This window comes from Nicrophorus vespilloides, unplaced genomic scaffold, assembly GCF_001412225.1.
Source record: "Nicrophorus vespilloides isolate i.1.1-1 unplaced genomic scaffold, Nicve_v1.0, whole genome shotgun sequence".
NCBI classification, from domain to species: Eukaryota; Metazoa; Arthropoda; class Insecta; order Coleoptera; family Silphidae; genus Nicrophorus; species Nicrophorus vespilloides.
The window spans coordinates 1-23,689 of NW_017097374.1; the positions used below are offsets into that span (position 1 = coordinate 1).

The 23,689-nt window shown below is 32.9% G+C and overlaps 1 protein-coding gene across 1 annotated transcript; it reads right to left on the reverse strand.

Annotated features, from left to right (window-relative positions):
* Positions 1–5,023: 5,023 nt before the first annotated feature.
* LOC108559932 (protein jim lovell) lies at positions 5,024–20,279 on the reverse strand. The gene is made up of 4 exons (XM_017917322.1): positions 19,868–20,279; positions 7,201–8,404; positions 7,012–7,131; positions 5,024–6,948 (listed from the first exon to the last, which is right to left on the reverse strand). The coding sequence occupies exons 2-4, from the start codon at positions 8,312–8,314 to the stop codon at positions 6,350–6,352; spliced, it is 1,833 nt and encodes a 610-aa protein (XP_017772811.1). The 5' UTR covers positions 8,315–8,404; positions 19,868–20,279; the 3' UTR covers positions 5,024–6,349.
* Positions 20,280–23,689: the final 3,410 nt, after the last annotated feature.

Genomic DNA, 23,689 nt, shown 5'->3' on the forward strand with positions numbered 1-23,689 from the left:
CATAAAAAAAATAATAACAAAATATTGATTAATAAAAATATTATGTATATACAAATAGATACATACAAAAAAAAAATATTTAAAAAAATAATAAATAAAATATGGATTAATAAGAATGATAAAAAAAATATATAAAAGAAAAGAATTATAAAATTAAAAAAAAAATAAAATATGAGAGAAACTGGACGTTCTATTTATTCCTCTCCTGTAAAATATTATAATGATGATCAATGTGCAATGCAATTTTATTTTTATTGTAATTATAAATGTGTATCGTATTTTTCAATACGATCTTATAGATTATGTAAACTTATATTTCGATCATGTTTTGTGTCGGGTGTATGTCATTTGTTTGTGTTCTGTTTCAGGTACCTAGATCATAGCATTTCCTTCTATCCTATACTTTCCCTATTTTCTTTTTGATTCCTCCCGGGTGTGCGGTCGCGCGTTTGCTCTCATTTGCTGTGAATGGGAGCAGCGGCTTCCACGTGGCCGCATGTCCAGGTGCTAAAGGTATATCATCTTCGTATGAAGATGATATCCAGGTATCAATCCAAGCGCAAAACACAGCCTCTGGATTGATGCAAGACCGTTTCGCATTTACCTTCACGAGGTTGCACCTGTTTTTAATACAGAAAAATGCATACGCGGATCTCGTTTTAATCCAATAGATTTTCCATCTTATGTTCGGTTTATCTATTGGATTAAAATTAAATTCTTAATACACATAGCGTGTTATTACTTTCTTGAGTCCAAGACTGTTACCATACCTGAATCCGCCCCTGTTCGAATTGGACGCATTCGAAACCTCCTCACCTTTGGTACAATTCCAAATCCTATAAGCGGATGAGTTATGTAGGCCACCCAATGATCAAATTCCAAAACACAGCCTTACTTAAATGAATTACATAAAATACGATACGAACATGGTGATTTCAATTTCAACTAATTTTAAAATTCTGAAGATATTTTTTCATAAAATCTTCATAATTTTTGTAAATTTCAAAAATTTTATCCAAATTCTGAAAATAAGAATGAACAAGGATAGGAATTCGAGGGAAAGAGAAAGAAAAAGTCAAAAAGTATTCATATATTAATTTTTTTTTGTAGTTCTTCACGAAGCTTTATTTAATTTTATTTCAACATCATCAAAAACTATGCCTACCTATATATATCAAATATCTATTCAATTGATTTCTTCCATATTTATCTTTTTTTTTTGTTTGTTTTGTTTTTGTATAATGTACCTACAATGTTTTTTTTTGTTTGTTTTTCGTTTTTCATTTCTTTTAAATTCTCCCATTCATCCCATTCACACGATTTCAATATAATACAAATTTTCATCTTGTTGTCCTCGAAAAAATTATATAAAAAAATCTTGAAATTTCCTCCAGACAAATTTTGTTGTCCAAAAACAAAGGCGAAGAACTCGAATCATCCGCAATAAGAAATGAAAAATAGAGTCATCAATATCATCATTGTATTGTTTAGCTTCGCATTACCCTGTAGTGTACACACTTCGTCCTTTTTGTATTGTTTTTTTATTTATTTACTAAATCCAGACGAGAAAGGAGGAAATCCAACAATAATAATAGAAAACAAATCAATTAAGAGAGAACAAACACGAGACGCCGCCTGTACAAATTTCCCAAAAAACAAAACATAAAAATCAATCATCTTTATACAAATTTCGTCTTAATTATTACCTAAATTAAGGAAACAAGAGGACGAAAATCGATTTTTTAACAATTTCCGTCCTCCCTTCCACTTCAATAACAAACAATATATATAAATTACAGAGATTGCACCATTTACAAAAGAATCATAATACAATTACCTTAATTTCAATTTTCTTCATCAAAAAATTATTAATTACTTTTTTTTTTACACACGTATTCAAATAATTTTTTTCTTTGTTTTTCGTCTTTACAATAATATATTACAATGCCAGGGTTACGTTCCTCATCGATCGACCGAATCGATCGTCTTTTCACAAAAAAAAAGAAATTTCTATACATATTATATATATCAAAAAAAAACCGGAATTTTCCGGACAAAAAAAAATACGTTTTTTTTTAAATTTCGAAGTCCTAATTTTTACATTAATAAAACAAAAAGTTTTTTTTTTGTCCACAATTTTTGTTTTTTTGTTTTGTTTTGTCCACAATTGTTTTTTTTTTACATAATGCCCAAATAATTTACACACTCTTATTGCACTAGCCATGGAAATGGAAACGATAACACGAAATTGATTGATTTGAAGAAAGAAATTTTGAGATTTTCCAGAACTTTCCTATATGCTTGCTTTTGCTTTCTTTAATCCTTTGAGTATTTGGTACATGATTTGTGTTTATATTTTATTTACCCTGAATCCGTCTTCATTTTCCAATAACTTCTCAGATTATCAATATTGTCAGATATGGATTTCTTATTTATTTATTTTATTTCCACTTTTTCTCTCGCATAAATCATAATACTTATAATAGGTTTTTCAATTAAAAAAAGTGCGTTTTTCGTCCAAGTTTCACCAAAAAAATTAACGTTTTTTCTTCTTCCTGCGTTTAGATTAAACTTAACTATTGCTAACTATGTGCACTAAAAGAAACAACGAAAAAAAATGTAATAATTATATAATATATTTAACCAATAATTTAAAAAAAATTAAAAATAGAGGAACTTATGTAAAATCAAAGAAAAAAACAAACAAAAGGTTTTAATTAAAACTTATCAACTAATAATACTTTGATAGGAATGTCTGTGTTCTGCTTGTCATGTATTGTATTTGTGTGTTTTATGTACAACTTAAAAATAATATCCAGCACCATTTCGTTTATTTATTTGTGTTTATTTTTTTTTTGTCTCGTAACTATTAGTTTATTATTGCATACTTGATTAAACAGAAAACAAAGTTGTGTGAAATAATAAGTTTTTTCTTTTATTAAAATATATAGTAATTAATAATTAGTGTATAACGTACAGGTTATAGTGCTTAACGAAAATAAGGAACTTGGGGGAAAAAGCGCGCGAACTTAAATAGAAGCCAATAGAAAACTAGAGATCCGGATGAATCATAATTATTGTGGGGGGAAAACAGTTTTTAATTAAAACGAAGAGAAAATAATAATAATAGTAATCGGTAACATGAAAAGTCTCACTTACTAAATATATTTTTATATTATCATATTTATATACCTTTTTTGTTTATTTCATTTATATATATATATAGAGATTTATTTATATATCATCTAAATCTAACAACTTTCACAGTCGCTCAAAAATATACTGTGCAACTATTATCACATGTTCAATAACATCCCGGACGCGCCTCCGGACCAATGAAATTCGCGCTGGGCGGAGCTTTAAATTTGGGGGGCGTGATTTGTTAATTCGGAGGCGTATTTTGTTAATTCGTGGGCGTGATTATTGTTTGACTTGACATTCTCTATTAATTTGCGTACAATGGACGTAAACACGCCCCCTTGAATAAAAAATATTAATCGGTAACTAAGGAAACACTAAACAAAATTGCATTAATGGGCGTGGTCTATAATCAAACCACGCCTTCGTTGCTAAATAATCGAATTGTTATTAATTGCATCTTCATTTTGACTCCGCCCATCACAAATAAAAAATTGCCCATTGGCTCGGAGGCGAATTGGGGAAAACACAAAAAAGAGTAAATTAAATTATACGTTGCACACATATTTCGTATGATTCCATTTTTACATCTTACATTATTATTTTTTTTTCTGTTTTTCATTTTCTTGTTAAATTTATTATTACAAGTACACATTCTTCTTTTCAAATTTCGAGTTGGAAGCCTTTCCTAATTCAGATTTCTTTCTGTTCTGGGCCGATACGTGAACGAAAAAAAAAAAGAATAAAATTTCCTTTCACACTGAACCAAAGAAAAATGACTACCGTTTTTTATTTTTATCTCCTGTTACGTGTAATTTCGTATATATATTTATATAATTATTTTTGTTTGTTTTGTTTTGTTTTAGAGTTAGATAGATAGAGAGAAGAGAGATTCCTTTATTCATTTGTTTTTGTCTTCTTCTTTACATACGCTAATGATGTGTCAGCAATTTTGTGTTTTTTTTTTTGTTTTTTTTAATTATTGATTCGAGTAATGCAAGTTTAAATACTCGCACCCTTTAATATATATACCCTGCAAATTGTGTGTGCTTTGTCTTCGTCATCCTCTTCATCGTCTTTTCCCATATATATTATATATTTCCATATAAATTTTAGCTATCCGACACGTCCTCGAAACGGAAAGAAAGTACAATCTGTTTATATCAAATAACCTGGCAGATGATGATTCGAGAAATTTTGCTTCGATTTGTACATTGTTGACCGTATACTAGAGACCTAAACATTACGATTTTTTTTTGTTCATTAAATTTATATTTTTTTTATACAATTAACCTTTCTACGAGATTCCAATTTCTGTATACAAACACTTAAGATCAACACCGATTCAAATGACTTCCTTCCATATACATATATATTTTAATTTTGTACAAATTATGTTTCCATCTAATTATTATTACTTCTTTTACCTAAAGGCCTTAATGAATATACAAGTAGAAAATGTTTTTTTTTTCTTCTTCAATTTAAATTTAATATATATATATTTTTTCTTCAATATCGCTCTCTAATTTTCCTCCACTTAGAATCAAGTTGCCAAATGTTTATATTGTTGTTTGTTGATGGGCGTTCCCACAAGACACGCCCCTTTTAATACAAAATGAAAGAGACCACGCCTCTCGATAAAACAATCGAGACCCTAAAACAGCTTCCTTACAAAAAAAAAACTAGTAGAAACTGAGAAAATGCAGATGAAAACTGATTTGAATATCGTTACAAAAATATCGTGTATAGTAAAAACAAAATCAATCCTGGGCTTCGTTTGTTTTTCTTCTTCTTCACTATTATTTATGTATTTAGTTAATAATTATTATTAGTTAGTTAATAGTAGTAGTTGTAGTAGTAATTGAAAAATATATTTTATCGTTAGGTTTGTATTTATTTATGTATTATTCTTGCATTATTTAAGATACAAATGTATGTATATATATCATCTGAACTGTACAAAACCGTGTTTTTAAAATAGTCTGTTTTCGTTAATAACTGTAAACGCTAATATCGCAGTTTGAATGTGTATGTATTGGGGGGCGGGGGGTTGTGTATGTGTTAAAGTTCATTGGATAGGAAAAAAATCGCGGAGGCGGGGGCTCGGCGCCCCCTGGCGTTCATAACAAAAAACCATCTTTGTTTGCGTGTGCATGTTTGGTTGTATATAGTAGTTTCTGTTTCTCGTTTCAATTATTATTTGCTTTCCATTCAATATAGTAAATATTTGGTAAAAAATCTGTATATAATCTGTCACTAAAAAATATTTTGTCATCAGGAACTGTATAATATATAAATATGTGGGTTTTGTTCATATTATTAATTAATTCATTAATTAATAATAATAATATTACTATTTTTTCCATTTCATCTAATCGTCGGTAATATTTCGCAATATCGTTCATCAGCGTTAATAAAATAAATGTTATTTCTTCGTTTTCTAGCGTCTTCAACATATTCTTCTTCTTCATCATCTTCTACATATTCATCTTTAAGTGGCCAGAGAAAATTAGCGTTGGAACGTTGGCAATATGAAAATTATCAGTCTTATATGATTTATTCATTATATATATATTTTTTGTTTGTTTATTATTATTATTATTATAAGTATTAAAATTATTATTATTATATTAATTTGAGGAAAGTCCGAAACGCGACGACGACTTTCCTATTTACAGATCGCGCTAACGACTTTCGTTACGTAATTATTATTGTTTTTTTTTCTTCTAAATAAAGTAAAATGAACTTAAAGTCACGAAAAATAATATTAATATATATATATAAAATTTGAATAAACATAAAACGTATTGAACGGAAACTTACAAATCGGAAGCACGTATATATATATTATTCTTTATAAATATTTTTTTTTTTACCTGTTATACTTTTTGAATTCAGGTATTATCATTTAAATCGAAATGGGGGATGCTGCATGCATAGAACGACTTCCTGATGGGAAATGCATCCACCCTCGTTTTTTGCTTATTTGTATAATATATAATAATGTACAAATTTGTCTATGCACTAATATTGCACCTAACGTATTAAGTTACGGAAAAGAAAACGTTTTTCCTTGATGTTGTTGTTGTTGCTGTTTTAGACGATTTGCTTTAAGTGGACGTTTGACACGTGCTCTCTGCCTCATAGACGTTTTCTTTCTTTGCAGTGATTGCTAGAATATGATTTGGTCAGAGGAGTGCCACCACCTGGCCTAGTCCTGCCCGTTCTGGTGAACGAGCTCGCGCCTGTCTAAAGGAAGGAACATATCCTGCGGCTCGTCCTTAACCCTACCATCATTTTTCCCGATGTCCTCGTCCATTGGCGGGGGGCCGTAGCTGTCGCGGTTCTTCTCGCTCTGCGGCAGCAGGTGGATCATGCTGACGGGGATGGGGAAGCCGGTGCCGAAGTCCGGATAGAAGTTCGGCCCGAACGGATTGAAGATCGGCGGTTGCGGAGGTTCCTCGGTGCTCGGGGGTCTCGTGTTCGGTTGCGTCCCCGTCCCGTCGTCTCTGTCGGATATTTTGTTGTTATTGTTGTTTCCTGCAGAACCGGAACCTCCGATGTTCATCAGATCCATGCCGGGACCGGCGATGCAGTCCTTCCTCAGCTGCTCCAATTTCAAACTCTTTCCGTATTTGCCGCGCACGTACATCAGCAGCGAGTTGTACGGGATGCCGAAGATCCTCGAAGCCTGACTCGTTGTCATCTTCTTGTTCCACACGTGCTGTAGAGCCTCCGTCAGTTCGCCGTTTGTCCAAGATCTGGGTGGACCTCCTCTTGGGGCAGAATGTTGACCCTTTGGTCTTCCCACTGCGAATAACAATCAGCCATTAGTAAACGCTCTTAGTTTAAGTACAATTACAAACTACTCACTCTTCTTTTTAGTGAAAATCTGCGGGTCAGGAAGCGATCTAGGATCTGTCATATCCAGCAGGGGATTCCTGCAGCCATCCATACCGGGCGGGAACAGTAGAGGTGAATCTAGCCCGAAAACTGAAAATCCATAATCGATTATATAAATACAATAATGTTACAAATTGTAGTGTGTGTGTGTGTACTTACATTTGCTGTGTGGAGGTGTCATTGCAAGGGCTGAGACGGAGGGCATCGGTGGGAAGGGCAACGGCGAGTGGTTGTCCAGTTCGTGCTTGAGGTTGAGGACGGCGGGCAGATGTAGGGGCGGCGACGGTGCAAAATCCTTGTGGTGATGCATGCTGAGGTCGAGCTCGGGGCTGGCGGAAGGATCCGGTGTCAGCATCTTGATCCTGTCGTCGTCCTTCTTGCGGTCCTCCTTGGAGCTGGGCTGTTTCTTCATGCACAGATTCTCGGCAGTTTCTTCGATCTCGTGCGGTTGCACAGGCTGCAGCTGTGGCTTGAGGATGGTCGTGGTCGGGCTGACGATGTTCGAGGACGTGATCAGATTGTTGTTGTTGTGGTGGTGGTGATGTTGGTTTTGGCTGGGATGGGCCGAGGTGGTGGTGAGGTCTTGAGCACCGGCGGTCAACTCGCCGGACCTGCGACGCGGTCTTGCCTGTTTCCGACGCGGCTGCGGCGATTCGGCTCTTGTAACCAGAGCTTCTGGGAAATTGATGGTCATGTGTGGCAGCTTCGCCGGGGGCGGCAAGTCGTACCCGGAGACGGCGGGAACTGGCGAGAACGGCGGCGAACGTTCCGCTGCGTTTGGTGTTCGCATCGTGATGCCGGGCGCCGTGAATCTGTGGAGGTTGGGAAAGAATCCTCTGTCGAAGTCGTTCGGTGACGTCGACGGCGTCGGCGTTTGATTCGTGATCGGACTGGACTCCTTGTCGACGATGCCGAACTGGTCCTGATTGGCGAGTCCTCGCACCTGGAGGCTCTCAGCAGCCTTGATCAAGCTCTGCAGCTGATCCTGTATCACACTGATTTCACCTTTGTACATGAAGTCGACTATCGCCTGCACTTCCCAACCGCTGAAGTCCTTGAGCACGATCACCGGGTGCTTGCACGGATTTTCAGAGAATATCCTTTGGAAGAACGGTGAACACGCGCTCAAGACTACTTTGTGGGCGCGCACAGAAGTTTCCGCACACACCAGCGTCACGTCCACCAGTGTTTCCGCTTGAAGAAGCGACTCGAAGGCGGATAGGATGTGGCTCTGATGGTTGTTCCATCGCAGAGAGTAATGTGATTGGGACATTGTTTCGCTTAACGTCTTTTCTCTCCTCTTCGGCAACTTTCGTCGTCGTCAGTTAATCTAGCAGCATCGCTCGTTCCCAATTTCGAAGTTCTGAAACAACAACAACAACATCAACATTGATGACTTTTGACACGTTGCACATAAAGTTGCATAATTCATAATCATATAACTGTAGCGCCATCTAGTAACGTCATGACTATTTGATACAATAAACATTCAAATAAAATTTTGTACGTGCGCTCGTCTTCATTCTATTAAATTGTAAAGCGGCATTGTTTTTGAAGTTGGGGGGTGGTTAAAGAAAAAGTTGAAGCGTTCCATATTCCATTATGGAAAATATTCTTATGTTTTCGAGTCAATTTCTTTGATAAGAAGAACGTAATTATGCGGAGATTCGCTCTCTTTTTCCAACCCGAAAAACCATTGTCTGTGCATGAAACTTTAATTGTACGGTGAGAGATGCAGGGAGGTGCGCGAAGGGGGTGGTTGTAGAGAAAGAGGGTTGCTGCTTCTGCTGCTGCTGCCGGTATGCTACGAATTTACGAAACTTCCCTTTTGTCCCGAAAGCCTCGTTCTCGCATTGTTATTATTTTTCGGATGGGGCGCGGTGGAGGGTGGTCGGGCGTAAAAACGCGCCGCCGTCGCTGTTAATTATCGGCGGGGGTTCATTAGAAAGTCTTGTATGTGAGACACGCACGCAAGCTTCGCATGTTTCCACAACCAAAGAAATAAAGAAAGACGATGAAATATATTAAAAAAACGCAGAATGTGTGTGTGTATATAAAAAAACGAAGAACACGACGAGAAACAAAACTTTAGGGGTCGTATGAAAAAGAAGGGATTTCGTGACTACTGCGATCTCATGCAAGCTTTTCGGGGGTAAAACCCTTAACCTTCTTTTTTTCTTCTTCTAATAGTCCAATGACTCTCAACAATCATATTTTGATTGGAATTAAAAAGCGAAAATCGCAAACGATGCAATTCGAAGCAGCAACGTTAAATGGGTCACGATGTATTATTATTATTATACGGGGCGATTGAATCGATAAGTTATTTGCATTTTGTGCGAGTCTCTTCGTAGACGAGAGACCCTCAAGAAAAACAATCGAGAGAGTTTTTAATTAACTTTTTAATACTCAACTATTTGTCATGCAAAACAATTTTTGAATTTTAATAATACAGTGCATATACGTAGTTTTCAGTCAATTTTAATTGCAACTACTATTTCTTGAAAAGCCAAATTTTATAAATTAATACGAAAACTTTTTAAATATTTGATGAGTGTAGGCAACTTTTCTTTCATTTGTTATTATATCATTATTATAATTATATAAATAATAAAATTAACATACATTTGATATTTGTAAAACAAATACTAATTTGTACTTAAATAAGGTCAAAAAACAAAAATGATCGGATTTTCTGAAAAGTGTGTTGCCTATAATAACTTTCCATATCACTTCTTTTCTATAAGGATATATTGTATTAATTACATAACTGTAATAATGAGATTAAACGAGATCAATTGTGTCTTAAGTTATATCATAAGTTGATTGACAATTGATTGTTTTTGTCTTCAAATTTGAGAGATTATGTTCAGTTAAATTAATTTCAAAATCTGGTCAAATAAGTAAAATGTTCAGATATTCTGAAAAGTGTGTTGCCTATAATAACTTTCCATATAACTTCTTTTCTATAAGGATATATTGTTTTAATTACATGACTGTAATAATGAGATTAAACGAGATCAAATGTGTCTTAAGTTATATCATAAGTTGATTGACAATTGATTGTTTTTGTCTTCAAATTTGAGAGATTATGTTCAGTTAAATTAATTTGAAAATGATGTAAAAACAAACAAATCAAGTTGTTTCAGGTAATCAAAACAAAGAAACGCATATTACAAATTGTGTTTCCATATAAATTTCATTTCAAATCACGTTCCTTCCGGGCGTATATTTCGTTTATGTCTTCAAGATAATTATCAACGAAAAAAAAGAATGTAATTAATCTCCGGTTTTTACTGCTCCGTCCGTCTCGTCATGCACACATCTAATCGTATCTGCAATTGCAATCTCTACAAAAGATTTCCGTTCAGATTCGTTTTGCTTTCCTTTCCTTCACTTCACTCACTTGGCGTTATCAACCCTAATTTCATGGGTGATAGTGGGTGGAGCAGGTAGTCACCACCAAAGTCATTCCTCTTCCCTTAGACACTAGCCCCCAGGGATTCCACTCTTCTTTTCAAACCCAAATAATTACTGGCTAGACGTGCAATTATATTTACGTTAACACACACACACGTACACGGCTTTAGCATTCTTTGTTCCGATTCTTTTTCCCTGAGACACTTAAATTGCCGAGTTCCCTTTGAAACTCACTCAAGAACAACATCAACAACATGTAGAAAAATCAGAAATTCTGAAAGCAGCAAATTAGTTACATGCAAAACAAAGAACAAACCTTCAATCTTAGTATCACTTTGACTGTTTACGATTTATCAATTAAATTTTATCGATTTAGTCCTTATATAAGTATTGACGGATTATTACGTAAATAATGTAAACTTGGTAGCGTTTAACAATTCAATAGATATTTGTTATTTTGACAGTTGCATTACAAAATTAGTCCTGTCACTTTGACAGTTCGCTGTCTATTACGACTTATCAATTGACGTCATTATTGGATGACAGCTTGTCAAAAACTTATAAATTGACGTTTAACCACCGGAATGTTGTTTATGTAACCAATTTTAGTGATTATATAAGAATTCGCTGTTTTATAATTATAAACTGTAGAGTTGATAGCGAATGCTCGAACTTTATAGATTGTCCAGAACGATGAAAAAGTCGACCGTAATTAATCTGCAGTTATTAATTCTTGTCCGAACTGCTGTTTCACTACATACACACTCATTAATCTTTCTCTTTCTTTCCTATTTTATTTCGCTTTCGTGCAATTACAAATGCAAGGATTAATCCGTACGTGTGTACTCCTGGACACGTCAACTTCTTGGGTCACAATAATACGAAGAAAAACGGACGAAACGATGTAGAAAATGAAATAATAAACACAAATGAAATTGGCGTCGCGACGCTCATGCCAAATACATATCGATCAATGTTGTTTTTTTTTTAATATTATTTATTCACTTTCCTTTTATCCGTTTTATTATTATAATTTCCTTAATCTCCAAAAAGAAACGTGATTCCAATCGTAATCTAAATTGATTAAGCTTAAGCTTAAATTTTGCTTATAACAAATTTTACAAACTATTTATATTGTTACGTTATTAAGGCTAATTTTGCAAGGATTGTAAAAGATTGTTTACATTGTCGATCCTTTTGCAATCTGCTGAGATGCAAGAGACTAGAAAGTTGTTCTTCAATTAACTCGCTTATCGTCCTTAAATCTCGCAGCCAATTGTCAAAACATCAACCCTTCCTTTTCCTGCCGACCTGCGTTTGTTTACATAACGGGATCCCTTTTAGGAACCACGTGGAATCCCCTCGAAAAAAAAAATGGGCGGTCGAGGCGGAAGGAGCCTCCTACGATGACCGCGCTCGTAATCGTAAAAGTGTCCTTGGCAAAACAAAAGAGGCGAAAGAGACAGAGAGATACGTACGTGATGCGGATGCGTACGTTGAAATGCGACAGGTAGAATTATGATAATTTCTGGTTACTTTCTGGCCTCTTTTCTTTTCTTCCTTGAAGAGACAACTCGCGGCGTATGCAGGTAAGCAGGAAGAAAGGTCGCCAGTTTTTATGGTTATTACCCTGCACGCACCCAATCTGACTTGCATGATCGATGCAAGAAGGGCCGAAAGAGAGAGAGAAAAAAAAAACACGGATGGTAAAAGCGTGTACAACTTTTTTTTCGCAACGGAATAAACATAAAGATCTTTTGCTAAAATCACTTAACTGTCCAATTTTCAATCTCAAAATGAGGAAAAACTATGGGAAATTGTGAATCTAGTAATCTTAACCTTTCATAATTGAGTAAAATTTTCATAAATTTTCTAATGAAACTTAATGAAGATTGATGTTTTCACAGATTTTCTTTACTTTTTTTTCTTAAAATATAAATACTAAACAAATGGAGATTGCAAAATTCGTATCGAGAATGTCGTTAATTACCATTGAGGAGAGTTTAATAATGCAGAGGACCTTTCACATGCCAACTGCATATTTGTCACGGTATGTTCCAAACTTCCTGTTCCTGTATTACCATAGTTTTTTGTCATTTCTCTTCCAATTATTTGTTTCTATGGTTTATTTTTTTGAATTCGCAAACGAAAGGTACAAAAGCATAATCTGTTTGGATTAAAGTGGTAACAACGCTCTGTTATAGGCAACCAAGTTTACACTTATCCACCGCTCCAGCTAATCCGATTACATCTCGCAATTACAATTACCCAATTACTTTCCACACACAATTCTCTTAACTTCTTTTGCAAACTTTCAAAAACACAACTTTTAAAAAAAAATGTACTAATAAATTAATTAATCATTAAGTTTGTACTGTAAACAATTTTGAATTCAAATTTTGAAATTTCTTGTTCATCTCTTTGTTGTTTCCATAGCAACACAAATTTTATAGTATTTTTGTTTGTCTTCTACCATTTAATATGATTCTTTATAAACAATTGTTTTTGTCCACATAACTTTTCATCTGTCATCAGTGTCATAATATGAAACAAGTTTATGCAAATGTCAATTTACTTGAAAATTCAATTTGTAAACGAATTTTAATGAAACTGTCTTCATAATAACATAAAGAAAAATGTAGAAACTTTTTATACTATTTGAAAACTTTGACGTAACAATTTGTTTATTGTTGCCATGACAACACATAGGTAACTTAAAAAAGCAAGAAATATTGAATCTTCAAGTAACTCGTATTAATTTGTATATAATTTAAAGACTTACGTTTTTTTCTGTTCTGTTTGTAACGTTTAAAAGTTACGACACTTTAGAGATATATCCAAATGCGATCAATCAATAAGCACACTCAAAAAAGAAGAGATAAACACAAACACAACCGATTTGTCACTTGTCGTTGGCTACTTGTATTATATCACGCAAATCCGACACGAAAAAGTAGCTTCGAAAAGAAATGTATATCAATGATAATTGATGTAAATCTCGTTATATTTTGCGAAAAAAATCTATGAGTACTTCACGCTCTGAGGTGGATGTGTAGAATGCGTGTTCTACTCTAAGGCAGTGCAGGTACAACTGAGTATGTGTCAGTTATGTGTACTTATATTGGTGCTGGGTAGTAAGTAGACGGTGTGGGGTTGGTCAAGAAAATTCCTACTTTTTTTTCATGAGAGGGGGGTATGTTTTTGGATTTGGTGGAAAGTAAAGAGAAGAAGAGATCGAGGGGGTGAAAGAATGAGCGAGAGAGAGAGATGGAGATGGAGAAAGAGAGTCCGAACCGGACGACCCTTCGGATTATGTCATTAGCGAAGAGGCGTTACGCACGATCAGAGTAATCCACTCAAAATCACATCCACACACACACACGTGTGTAACCAACTCGAAAAACAATTGTTACGTGCATGACAAAATCAAGAGACATGTACAAAAACAGTCGAAGAACAACAACAAATGTATGATTGAAAAAAAAAAGACACACAGAGTGTAGCAAATGTTTCATGGAAAATTGATCGAGATGCGTTACATTGTATTAATCGCACGAATCTAAACTTTATTCTTAGATTATTTCGCACAATTTCGTTTTTAATTGAGAGAAGTTTAAAAATCCTCACTTAAAAATCCATTAAACTTTGCATGGGAATCATTAACGATTATTTAAATGCACATATGCAGATTATGGTTAGAATGTTTCTTGCATTCATAAGTTTAAGCACATATTAAGTTTGTTTTTAATAATTTAATATGAACTTAATAAATTATCGTTTCTTTATAGTGAATTATGTTCAGGACAAAACTGATTATACAATCAAATAATAACACTTCTTTTATGATACTTTATATAATATTTGATTGAGAAAAGCAATTGAAACTTGAAATGATTTGTTTCATGAAAAACATAAATATTCTAAAATTTGCAAAACATACGTTTCTCATACACGAGAAACGTTGCGGTTGTTCATATTTCCGAAGAAAAAAAAATCTTCTCGACACAAAGTCAACTATATGGGCGCAATATAAACCGAGACGTATAGAATCCTATGTTAATAATATCCACGGTCAGTCGATTCTCAGTACAACTGTAATTGTAGATAAATAAAAGATGGGGAAAAAAAGGGCGACGAAAACATATGTTTATTGCGGTGCACACGTGCTTTTTCGGCAATTTTCCATCTTATGGGGGGAAAACACATTTTCGACGGTCCGGATTTTGCATTCAGGAAAAGCCTTGTTTACACGTCGGCATACACGCACAGTGCGGTACTCGTAAATATGCAAATTTCGAAGAAAATCTGTCAGAGTTCATACGTGTTGCACACATTTTTACAAAAAAGAAAAACCTTAAGTTTCTTTATTTTATTTATATTAATTGTTAATAGTTAAGATCAAATCAATAATGACATTTTATATGGATGGACGTTGAAGCGGATTTCTAGTTTACTTAAGTTAAGCAACGTTTATTAATGACAATACTTGGATGGGCGATTTTAAGTAGATAATTGAATGAAACTTTCTGTTTTATTTTATCAACAAATTTTGATGTTTTATTCTTGTAGTTCATTAGATTTCCCCACAAGTTTCGCAACTTCTGTTTATGTTGTTGCAACAATAATAAACAACTGATATATGAAAAACAACTACTAAATCACAGTTAAGCAATGTTTGCAACAGATACTATATGAATTGGAGCTAACAACAAAAATACTTCTTCGAATTACATAACTAATCATCATCAAAACATGTAGACTATTAAATAATGTTTCAGAAAGCAATGAATCTGTAACAAATAATTCAATTATGTCAAGTTACTTTAGATCTTCTTTATTGTTTATGTTGTCATAACAATAACAATAAACAGATGGCATATGAAGAATTATTACTAAATCAAAGTTAAGCAATGTTTACAACAGATACTATATGAATTGGAGCTATTGATTCGCTAACAATAAAGATACTTCTTCGAATTACATAACTAATTATCATCAAAACATATAGACTATTAAATAATGTTTCAGAAAGCAATGAATCAGTAACAAATAATTCAATTATGTCATGTTGCTTCAGATCTTCTTTATTGTTTATGTTGTTATAACAACAACAATAAACAGATGATAAATGAATAACAAATGTTGTCAACTGTTACTAAATCAAAGTTAAGCAATATTTGCAACAGATTCTACATGAATTGGAGCTATTGATTCGCTAACAATAAAGATACTTCTTCGAATTACATAACTAATCATCATCAAAATATGTAGACTATTAAATAATGTTTCAGAAAGCAATGCAGCTGTAACAAATAATTCAATTATGTCAAGTTGCTTCAGATCTTCTTTATTATTTTTGTTGTTATAACAACAACAATAAACAAATGATATATGAAAAACAAATGCTGTCAACTACTACTAAATCAAAGTTAAGCAATGTTTGCAACAGATACTATATGAATTGGAGCTATTGATTCGCTAACAACAAAAATACTTCTTTGAATTACATAACTAATCATAATCAAAACATGTAGACTATTAAATAATGTTTCAGAAAGCAATGAAGCTGCAATAACTAATTCAATTATGTCAAGTTGCTTCAGATCTTCCTTATTGTTAATGTTGTTATAACAACAACAATAAACAGATGATATATGAAGAATTACTACTAAATCAAAGTTAAGCAATGTTTGCAACAGATACTATAAGAATTGAAGCTATTGATTCGCCAACAACAAAAATGCTTCTTCGAATTACATAACTAATTATCATCAAAACATGTAGACTATTAAATAATGTTTCAGAAAGCAATGAATCAGTAACAAATAATTCAATTATGTTAAGTTTCTTCAAACCTTCCTTATTGTTTATGTTGCTATAACAACAACAATAAACAGATGATATATGGAAAACAAATGCAGTCCACTACTACTAGATCAAAGTTAAGCAATATTTGCAACATATTCTATATGGATTGGAGCTAAAAATAAACATATTTACAGTATATGACTACAACTGTTAATCAACGAAGCTGCAACAAATCCAATTCAATTATGCAACTTGAGTTCGAGATCTTCGTTTCAATTACAAAAAAAAATATGAATCTTTTCTTTCTATTATTATAACAAGCTATTCATCGAAGCAAAAGATTTTCTTTTCTTTTCGCCTGCAGAGAAATTTCATTGGTTTCAGCGTGCAATTTTTATTTATTTATTTATTTTTTTCGCGTATCCACTTTCACAAAATTATTGGCGTGTTAAAAATAACGCGTATGCAAATAGGCACAAGGTTTCCGATTCGTTCGCGTATTAATAATATCTATGGAAACAAAACAAAACAAAAAAAATAAAACAAAATCGAAACAAGAAATCGCAGAGCAATTGCACCGTAAAGCGTTTGTGTTGTTCACATGCTTTAATCTAGCGGTACATGATTTCTTTTCGCATTGCTTCTTTCCTCATGTTTTCTTGTTGCTCCTTCTTTATCCACTCTCGGTTCGGTTTCGCCAAATGTACAAAAAAATCTATATATATATATAAATAAAATAAACGCGATTTCCATTGAGAAGGAAGCCTGACACGAAAGCGACGATCCGCTTGGATTAATTAATCCTCTTTTTTTTTTCTCTACCTCAAGACTTATGCAATCCTCGTTGGGTAAATAACCAAAGAACACACGTTTCCAACCATTTCGGATAGTCAACTTTCCGAAGAATCGTGTATAGAGTGCAATGCAAGTACCCCAAAAACGGTTTGCTTTCTCTCTTTCTCTACTCTTTACTCTCATATTTTGGGGCTTCAGGTACATGCAGAAATTGCACCGCAATAAAAGTCGTAAAGTATACATATTTTCTGTCGGCATTTCGGACGAACGGTCAGAAATTTTTTTTTAATAAAATGCATTCATCATATTCCATAAACTCGCACGTAGTAAAAACCGGTTTATGTGCATGTACACATACATTTTTTTCATTTATTTTTTGTGTGTATGCTGCAGCAGTTAATATCCGCCTCCCTCGGCGCCGTTAACGAAGTGTTAATGAAACTAGCGCAGATTTATGAATGAAAATTTGCAATTAAGCAAATACCGACACTTCACGTTCAAATTCACGAAACAATTATCATGCGCGCAAATATAACATTTTCACATTTCCATGCAAATTTTAATTAATCGTTTAATTGCATGTTTACAACAAAAAAAATATTAATTGATACGTTGTCATAACAACGCAATAAAGTTTATTACACCAACCGTTAAATAATTAATAACTAATTTAATTAATTAATTGAAACAATTGCAGATGCAATTCTTAAGTTAAGAAAACACAGTTTCAAATCGTTACAGCAAAGTTCTAACTTTTCACTTAATTAATTTTACGTTAATATTTATTTTGTGATAAAAAAAAACACTTATGCGATGCGTGCGGTTACGTAATGTTGATTGTTGGTCTCGAAAGCCGGAGGTGTGTGTGTTTCTTTTGAGGATCTGGGAAGTAAGGTTTTGATGAATCGGGTGAAAGTTTTCGGTGAGACCAAAGAAAACTGAAACTGAAACTTTTTGTGTTTGTTTTATCGCGGGTTTAAGTTCAAACTACTGCTAATAAGCTTACTTGCACACACCGTCTAATGCTCACTAATTTATATTCCAAGAGTTTCGGAAATTTAATAACAAAACCTCCGCGTATATTCAACGCACACACTTTGTTTTTAACTTTTTATTCTTAACATTTTTTAAAGAGAAAATACTCTTTTTCCATCATTATTAATACTAATAATAAAATGTACAATTAGTAGAAATCAAATTGATATTTTTCATTATAAATATTTTGCATGTTTTTTTTTAAATTCTATATAAAAATGTAATTAAATCAAGTGACCATTTGTCATTTGTTTCTTTTTATAAATCTAGGATACGTTACAAATTTCACAAAATCTTTTAAACTTGTTATATTTCTCATAACATAAATTAAAAAAAAATGAAGTAAATGAAATTATTCAACTTAATTATTATTATGCATTTTTAAATTTCTATATAAATTTTAGAGAAGATAACACTAAAAATAATTACTAAAATTTTACAGTTTTCTCTTGTAAAATTCAAATTTTAATATACTTTCAACACTTGATTCCTACGTTATGTGATTCTTAAAACATTAATTAATATTCATAATTTTAGTATATTAAACAAAAAAGTATAAGATAACTATCTTTTGTTTCACATATTAATTAAATTTATTAATTTGTGAATAAAAATTAATTGAAATTGAAAAACTAACAAAAATTTTCTTATACTTCCAAGTTGATATTATTTACTTGTCTTAGTTACAAATTTGTTAATTAATTAAAACTTTTTAATCATCATTTTGATATTACTAAATTTATGTTCCAATTGGATTGTAATATTTTTTTAAATATTCTATTTTAATCATTGAAAAATTAGATTTTTTGTAATTTCTTTTGACTAATTTGTTCCAATTAAATTAGAAATTTATAAAATACTTAAACTTTTTAAATCATATTTTTTTGGTTTAAAGAATTAACACTTACTAATTTCATTAAAAAATTATTAAAAAACAAATTGGATTTGTTTCAAATCGTCTTAGATCTTTAAAACTAAATTTCAGTACATTTAATTGCATTGCGACAAATGTTATTGTTACATTTTTACAAAAAAAAACAACGTTTTTAACAGATTTTTTCATATCAACAAGATCAACACTTTTCTTGTAATAAATTTACTAAATGTTGCAAAATTAACAGACTTCGACTTACGTTTTTGCGCCAAATTCAATTAAATTAGAAATTTATAAAATACTTAAACTTTTTAAATCATATTATTTTTTTGGTTTAAAGAATTAACACTTACTAATTTCAGTAAAAAATTATTAAAAAACAAATTGGATTTCTTTCAAATCGTCTTAGATTTCTTTAAAACTAAATTTAAGTACGTTTAATTGCATTGCGACAAATGTTATTGTTACATTTTTACAAAAAAAGCAACGTTTTCAACGGATTTTTTCATATCAACAAGATCAACACTTTTCTTGTAATAAATTTACTAAATGTTGCAAAATTAACAGAGTTCGACTTACGTTCTTGCGCCAAATTCAATTAAATTAGAAATTTATAAAATACTTAAACTTTTTAAATCATATTATTTTTTTGGTTTAAAGAATTAACACTCACTAATTTCAATAAAAAAAATGTTAAAAAACAAATTGGATTTCTTTCAAATCGTCTTAGATTTCTTTAAAACTAAATTTCAGTACGTTTAATTGTATTGTATGTTATTGTTACATTTTTACAAAAAAAAGCAACGTTTTTAACAGATTTTTTCATATTAAAGATCAACACTTTTCTTGTAATAAAATTACTAAATGTTGCAAAATTAACAGAGTTCGACTTACGTTTTTGCGCCAAATTCAGTGGAGATTGTGTAATCAAAAATTTAGTCCAACACAATTTTTGTTGTTGTTTCCGAAAGTTTTATTTTTGCGGGAAGATCGCGCTCATGTGTGCGTGACTGTAGATGGCGGCACACACGTCCACACACGCTCACACACAAATTAACAAAAAAAACAGAAAAACAAACAAAAACAATCACACACTCACACACCGAGTAGCAGATCGGAGGATGCTCTGCACACAGTATAAACAAAAGAACACAACTTTAACCACCATTCACATTTTCGAAGCGCGTAAACAGCAACAACAAACAGCTGATCGAGTGTAAATTTCTTCGTTTCTTCTTCGCTGTTTCTTCGATGAGTTTTTCTTGTTGTTGAGTTAACTTTTTTGTTGCTGTTCTTCGTTTTGTTATTATTGTTGTTGTTGTTGTTGGTAATGTTGTTGTTGTTGTTGTTGATGATGGTGGTGGTGATGATGATGATGAAGAAGGAGAGGAGAGGGTGAAAGTCGCGCACCTTCGACCAAATCCCGGTGTTGTTCTATTCCGGTGTTGAAGTCCGACTGCTTTCAAAAATATGCCGGTTAGCAATGGTCGCATAATTCCAGGATCCCCGTTAATGAATCCGATTAGACAAAGCTTGCAAGAGGGAAGAACGCTTGCGCCTTATGGCTCCCTTCTCTCCTTTACTCTCTCAGTGTTTTACCCTTAGATATAAATTAAGGGGCGGCGTATACTTGGCCGTCGTTAGAATCACACACATACACACACTCATATATATGTGTATATGTATATGTACGTGTGTGAGTGTGTATACGTATACATGAGCACACGCGAGAAGCACGCTGCTGCCGCCCCTCCGCGCGCTTTTCTCTCTCACTCGCGCTCACCCCGTGCTCCGCTTCCAACCCTCTCTCCGCTACCCGCCGCATCCGCCGCTCTCTCTCTCCCTCTATCCCTTCGACCACTAATTACTGCCGAGCGGGACGGCGACAATTCCGTCCCTTTTCTCCCTTTCTCTCACTGCACACACACACACAACCACCCCTCTCGACGTCTTCTCTCTCTCTCTCTCTTTCGTACACATACACAGTTTTCGTCCCTTCAGCGCCACGCGCACTTTGCATAAATGCACCAAGAAATGATGTACGCTTCCACATTACTTTTCTTTTTAACTAACGCGCTCCCATCTCTCGGACTTTCTTCTTCCTCTTCTTCTTCTTCATTATCTTTCCGCCGCCTCCTCTCTCGCGCGCACTCACACACACACACTCATAAACACACGCGGCAGTTTGCCCCGCGCCTCCACCAAAACACCGCCACCCCCGCGCAAATGAGAAAAGAACGAAACAAAGAAAAGAAAATTAAAAATAAGAAACCCCCCCGCATCACACACAGCCACACACAAAACACACGTATGCATGGAGAATCACATGAGGGAGCGGTGTTTTATTTTGCAACTGTTGTAGCTCGCATCCAGCAGAGCACTTGATGCCGCCGTCTGCGGAGAGGCGGTTTCAGAGCGCCAACGCGCCACACACATACTCACTCTTCTCCTCCTCCTCCTCCTCCACTCCTCTACCACACACTCGCAATCCTCGCCACCTTTTCTTAGTCTTCCCTCACGCTCACACCGATCCACACATACTTACTTACATGCAACCTTCTCTCCCTCCACCCGCAACGCAAGAACCCTTCTTTGGAAACTCACCTTTTCAAACGATTTTTCAATTACCCATTCATCGATTTCAGCCATCCCACGTAACTGACTTACTAAACAAACTCAATTATATTCATGTTTATTTAAAGACATCAACTTTCCTCATCTATATCTATATATATATATTAACTTATAATAGTATCTCAGGTTTCAATACTAACATAGCGTAAATGTGTACAATTTTGAATAAAAAATGAATACTTATAATGAAAGTAGCACAAATCAAGCTAAATAAATGATTTCATCTGTTTCACCAATTCGAAAACTAAAAATATAGTTTCATATTTTTTTTGGTAATTCTTGTGCGAATGTCTGTGGCATTAAAAATATCATTAAAAGCATGGTTAATTTTATATAATCATCAGTTAAAGAAACTTAACTTAATCTATTAACAATAGATTTTCTTTTTATTTTGATGAAATTGGTAAACTTTTCAATTACATTATCAAATGCTATAGATTAATTTGTTGATTTTTTTTATGCAATTAACTGTGATTTTGACTTAATTATGATCAACACTTGTATTTAGTAATTGGTTTAGAAAAAAATGGGTTATTTTTATATATAGATTTCATACGTTAATTATTTGTAAATAATTTTCTCAATTAGTAAATCGAAATTTGTAATCTGATTTTAAAATTTAAAAAAAAAATGCTTAAAATTACCAATAAAGAAAATTTTACATTTACATTAAGATTAGATTAAAATAATTATTATTTTCAAAGACCAACAATTGAAATATTTTGATGATTTAATAAAAAAAATCATCTAAAATTAGTATATTAAATCAGAACATAAAGATTCTTTTAGTAAACTAATAATGAAATCAGTGTTTATTTGGACTTTATCGTAGTGGATAAATTAGGGTGCTCGAGAGCTGAATGACCGTAAGCTATAGGGATTTCACCGTGCGGACGACGGACGAAGGGCCAAACCCTCTTTTATCCACAATACAAAACCATCAATATCGCATTATAACCAATTATTTTTTTAAGTATTTTTTGGTGGATGCGCCGGGGTTAGCCGTATTCAGTATTCACCACTTAAACTCTACCATTATCATAAACTAATGACCAAAACCTCAGGTTAAATACGCAAAATTGTATTTAATTTGGTAATCAATTGTACATGCATGCATACGGAGAATGTAAATCGCGCGAACCTACAACAGTAATAACAACATACACACACACACAATCCGATGGAAACGGTGGCTTTCTCCTCCAGAAAGCCGAAAACCCTTCTTTCCACCCTTCATTCCATTTGCGGTGCGTGTTATTTAATTTATATCGCATTAGAGAGGAAAGCCGAAATATCGACGCGACATAAATCTTGGTTATTAATGGTCGCATGATTAGTGTTCCAAAAGGGCATTTGCATAAAACAATCAAATAACATTAACATGCTTATTACGACCAAACCATTCCACGACAACGAACGCGGAGACAGAAGAAGAAAAAGTAGAAACAATGCAATCACATGCAAGAGCGAAACAAAACAAGAAACAAGAATATAAATAACACACTTAATAACACCAACAAAATGATCGTAACTCAATTTTACGTTGAAATAAATATAATCAATTTGAATCAAATAGTTCAAATTATGCACTAAATTTTGTTAATTAGTTCAAATGATTATTCAATTAAAATAAATGTATTTACTATGGTAACTAAAATAATTGAATTAAAAAAAAACAATTATTTTAATGTTTCTTAGTAACCAAAAAGTTTGATTTCAATAAAATTAAGAAACTAATTAGCCTAATATAAATTAACTTATATTCTATTTAAAATAAGTTAATTCGCTAGAGAAAACATAAATTAATACAAATCTTGATGATCATCATTATTGTCCATTCTTTTTTCATAGAAAAAATGCAAATTTTACTATAAAAGAAAAAAAAAATACAAATATATAATAGGATAAGAAAATTAATATTTACTTATTAATTAATTATTTATGATTTTTCAATATGTATAAAAAAAAGTTTTTTTTTTTAATAAAATGTTTCATTCACAATAGAAATATTGTAAAGTTTTAACGCTTTTCATGCTTATTGTTACATAATTTCTATGCATAAAACTAAATCTAAATATAATC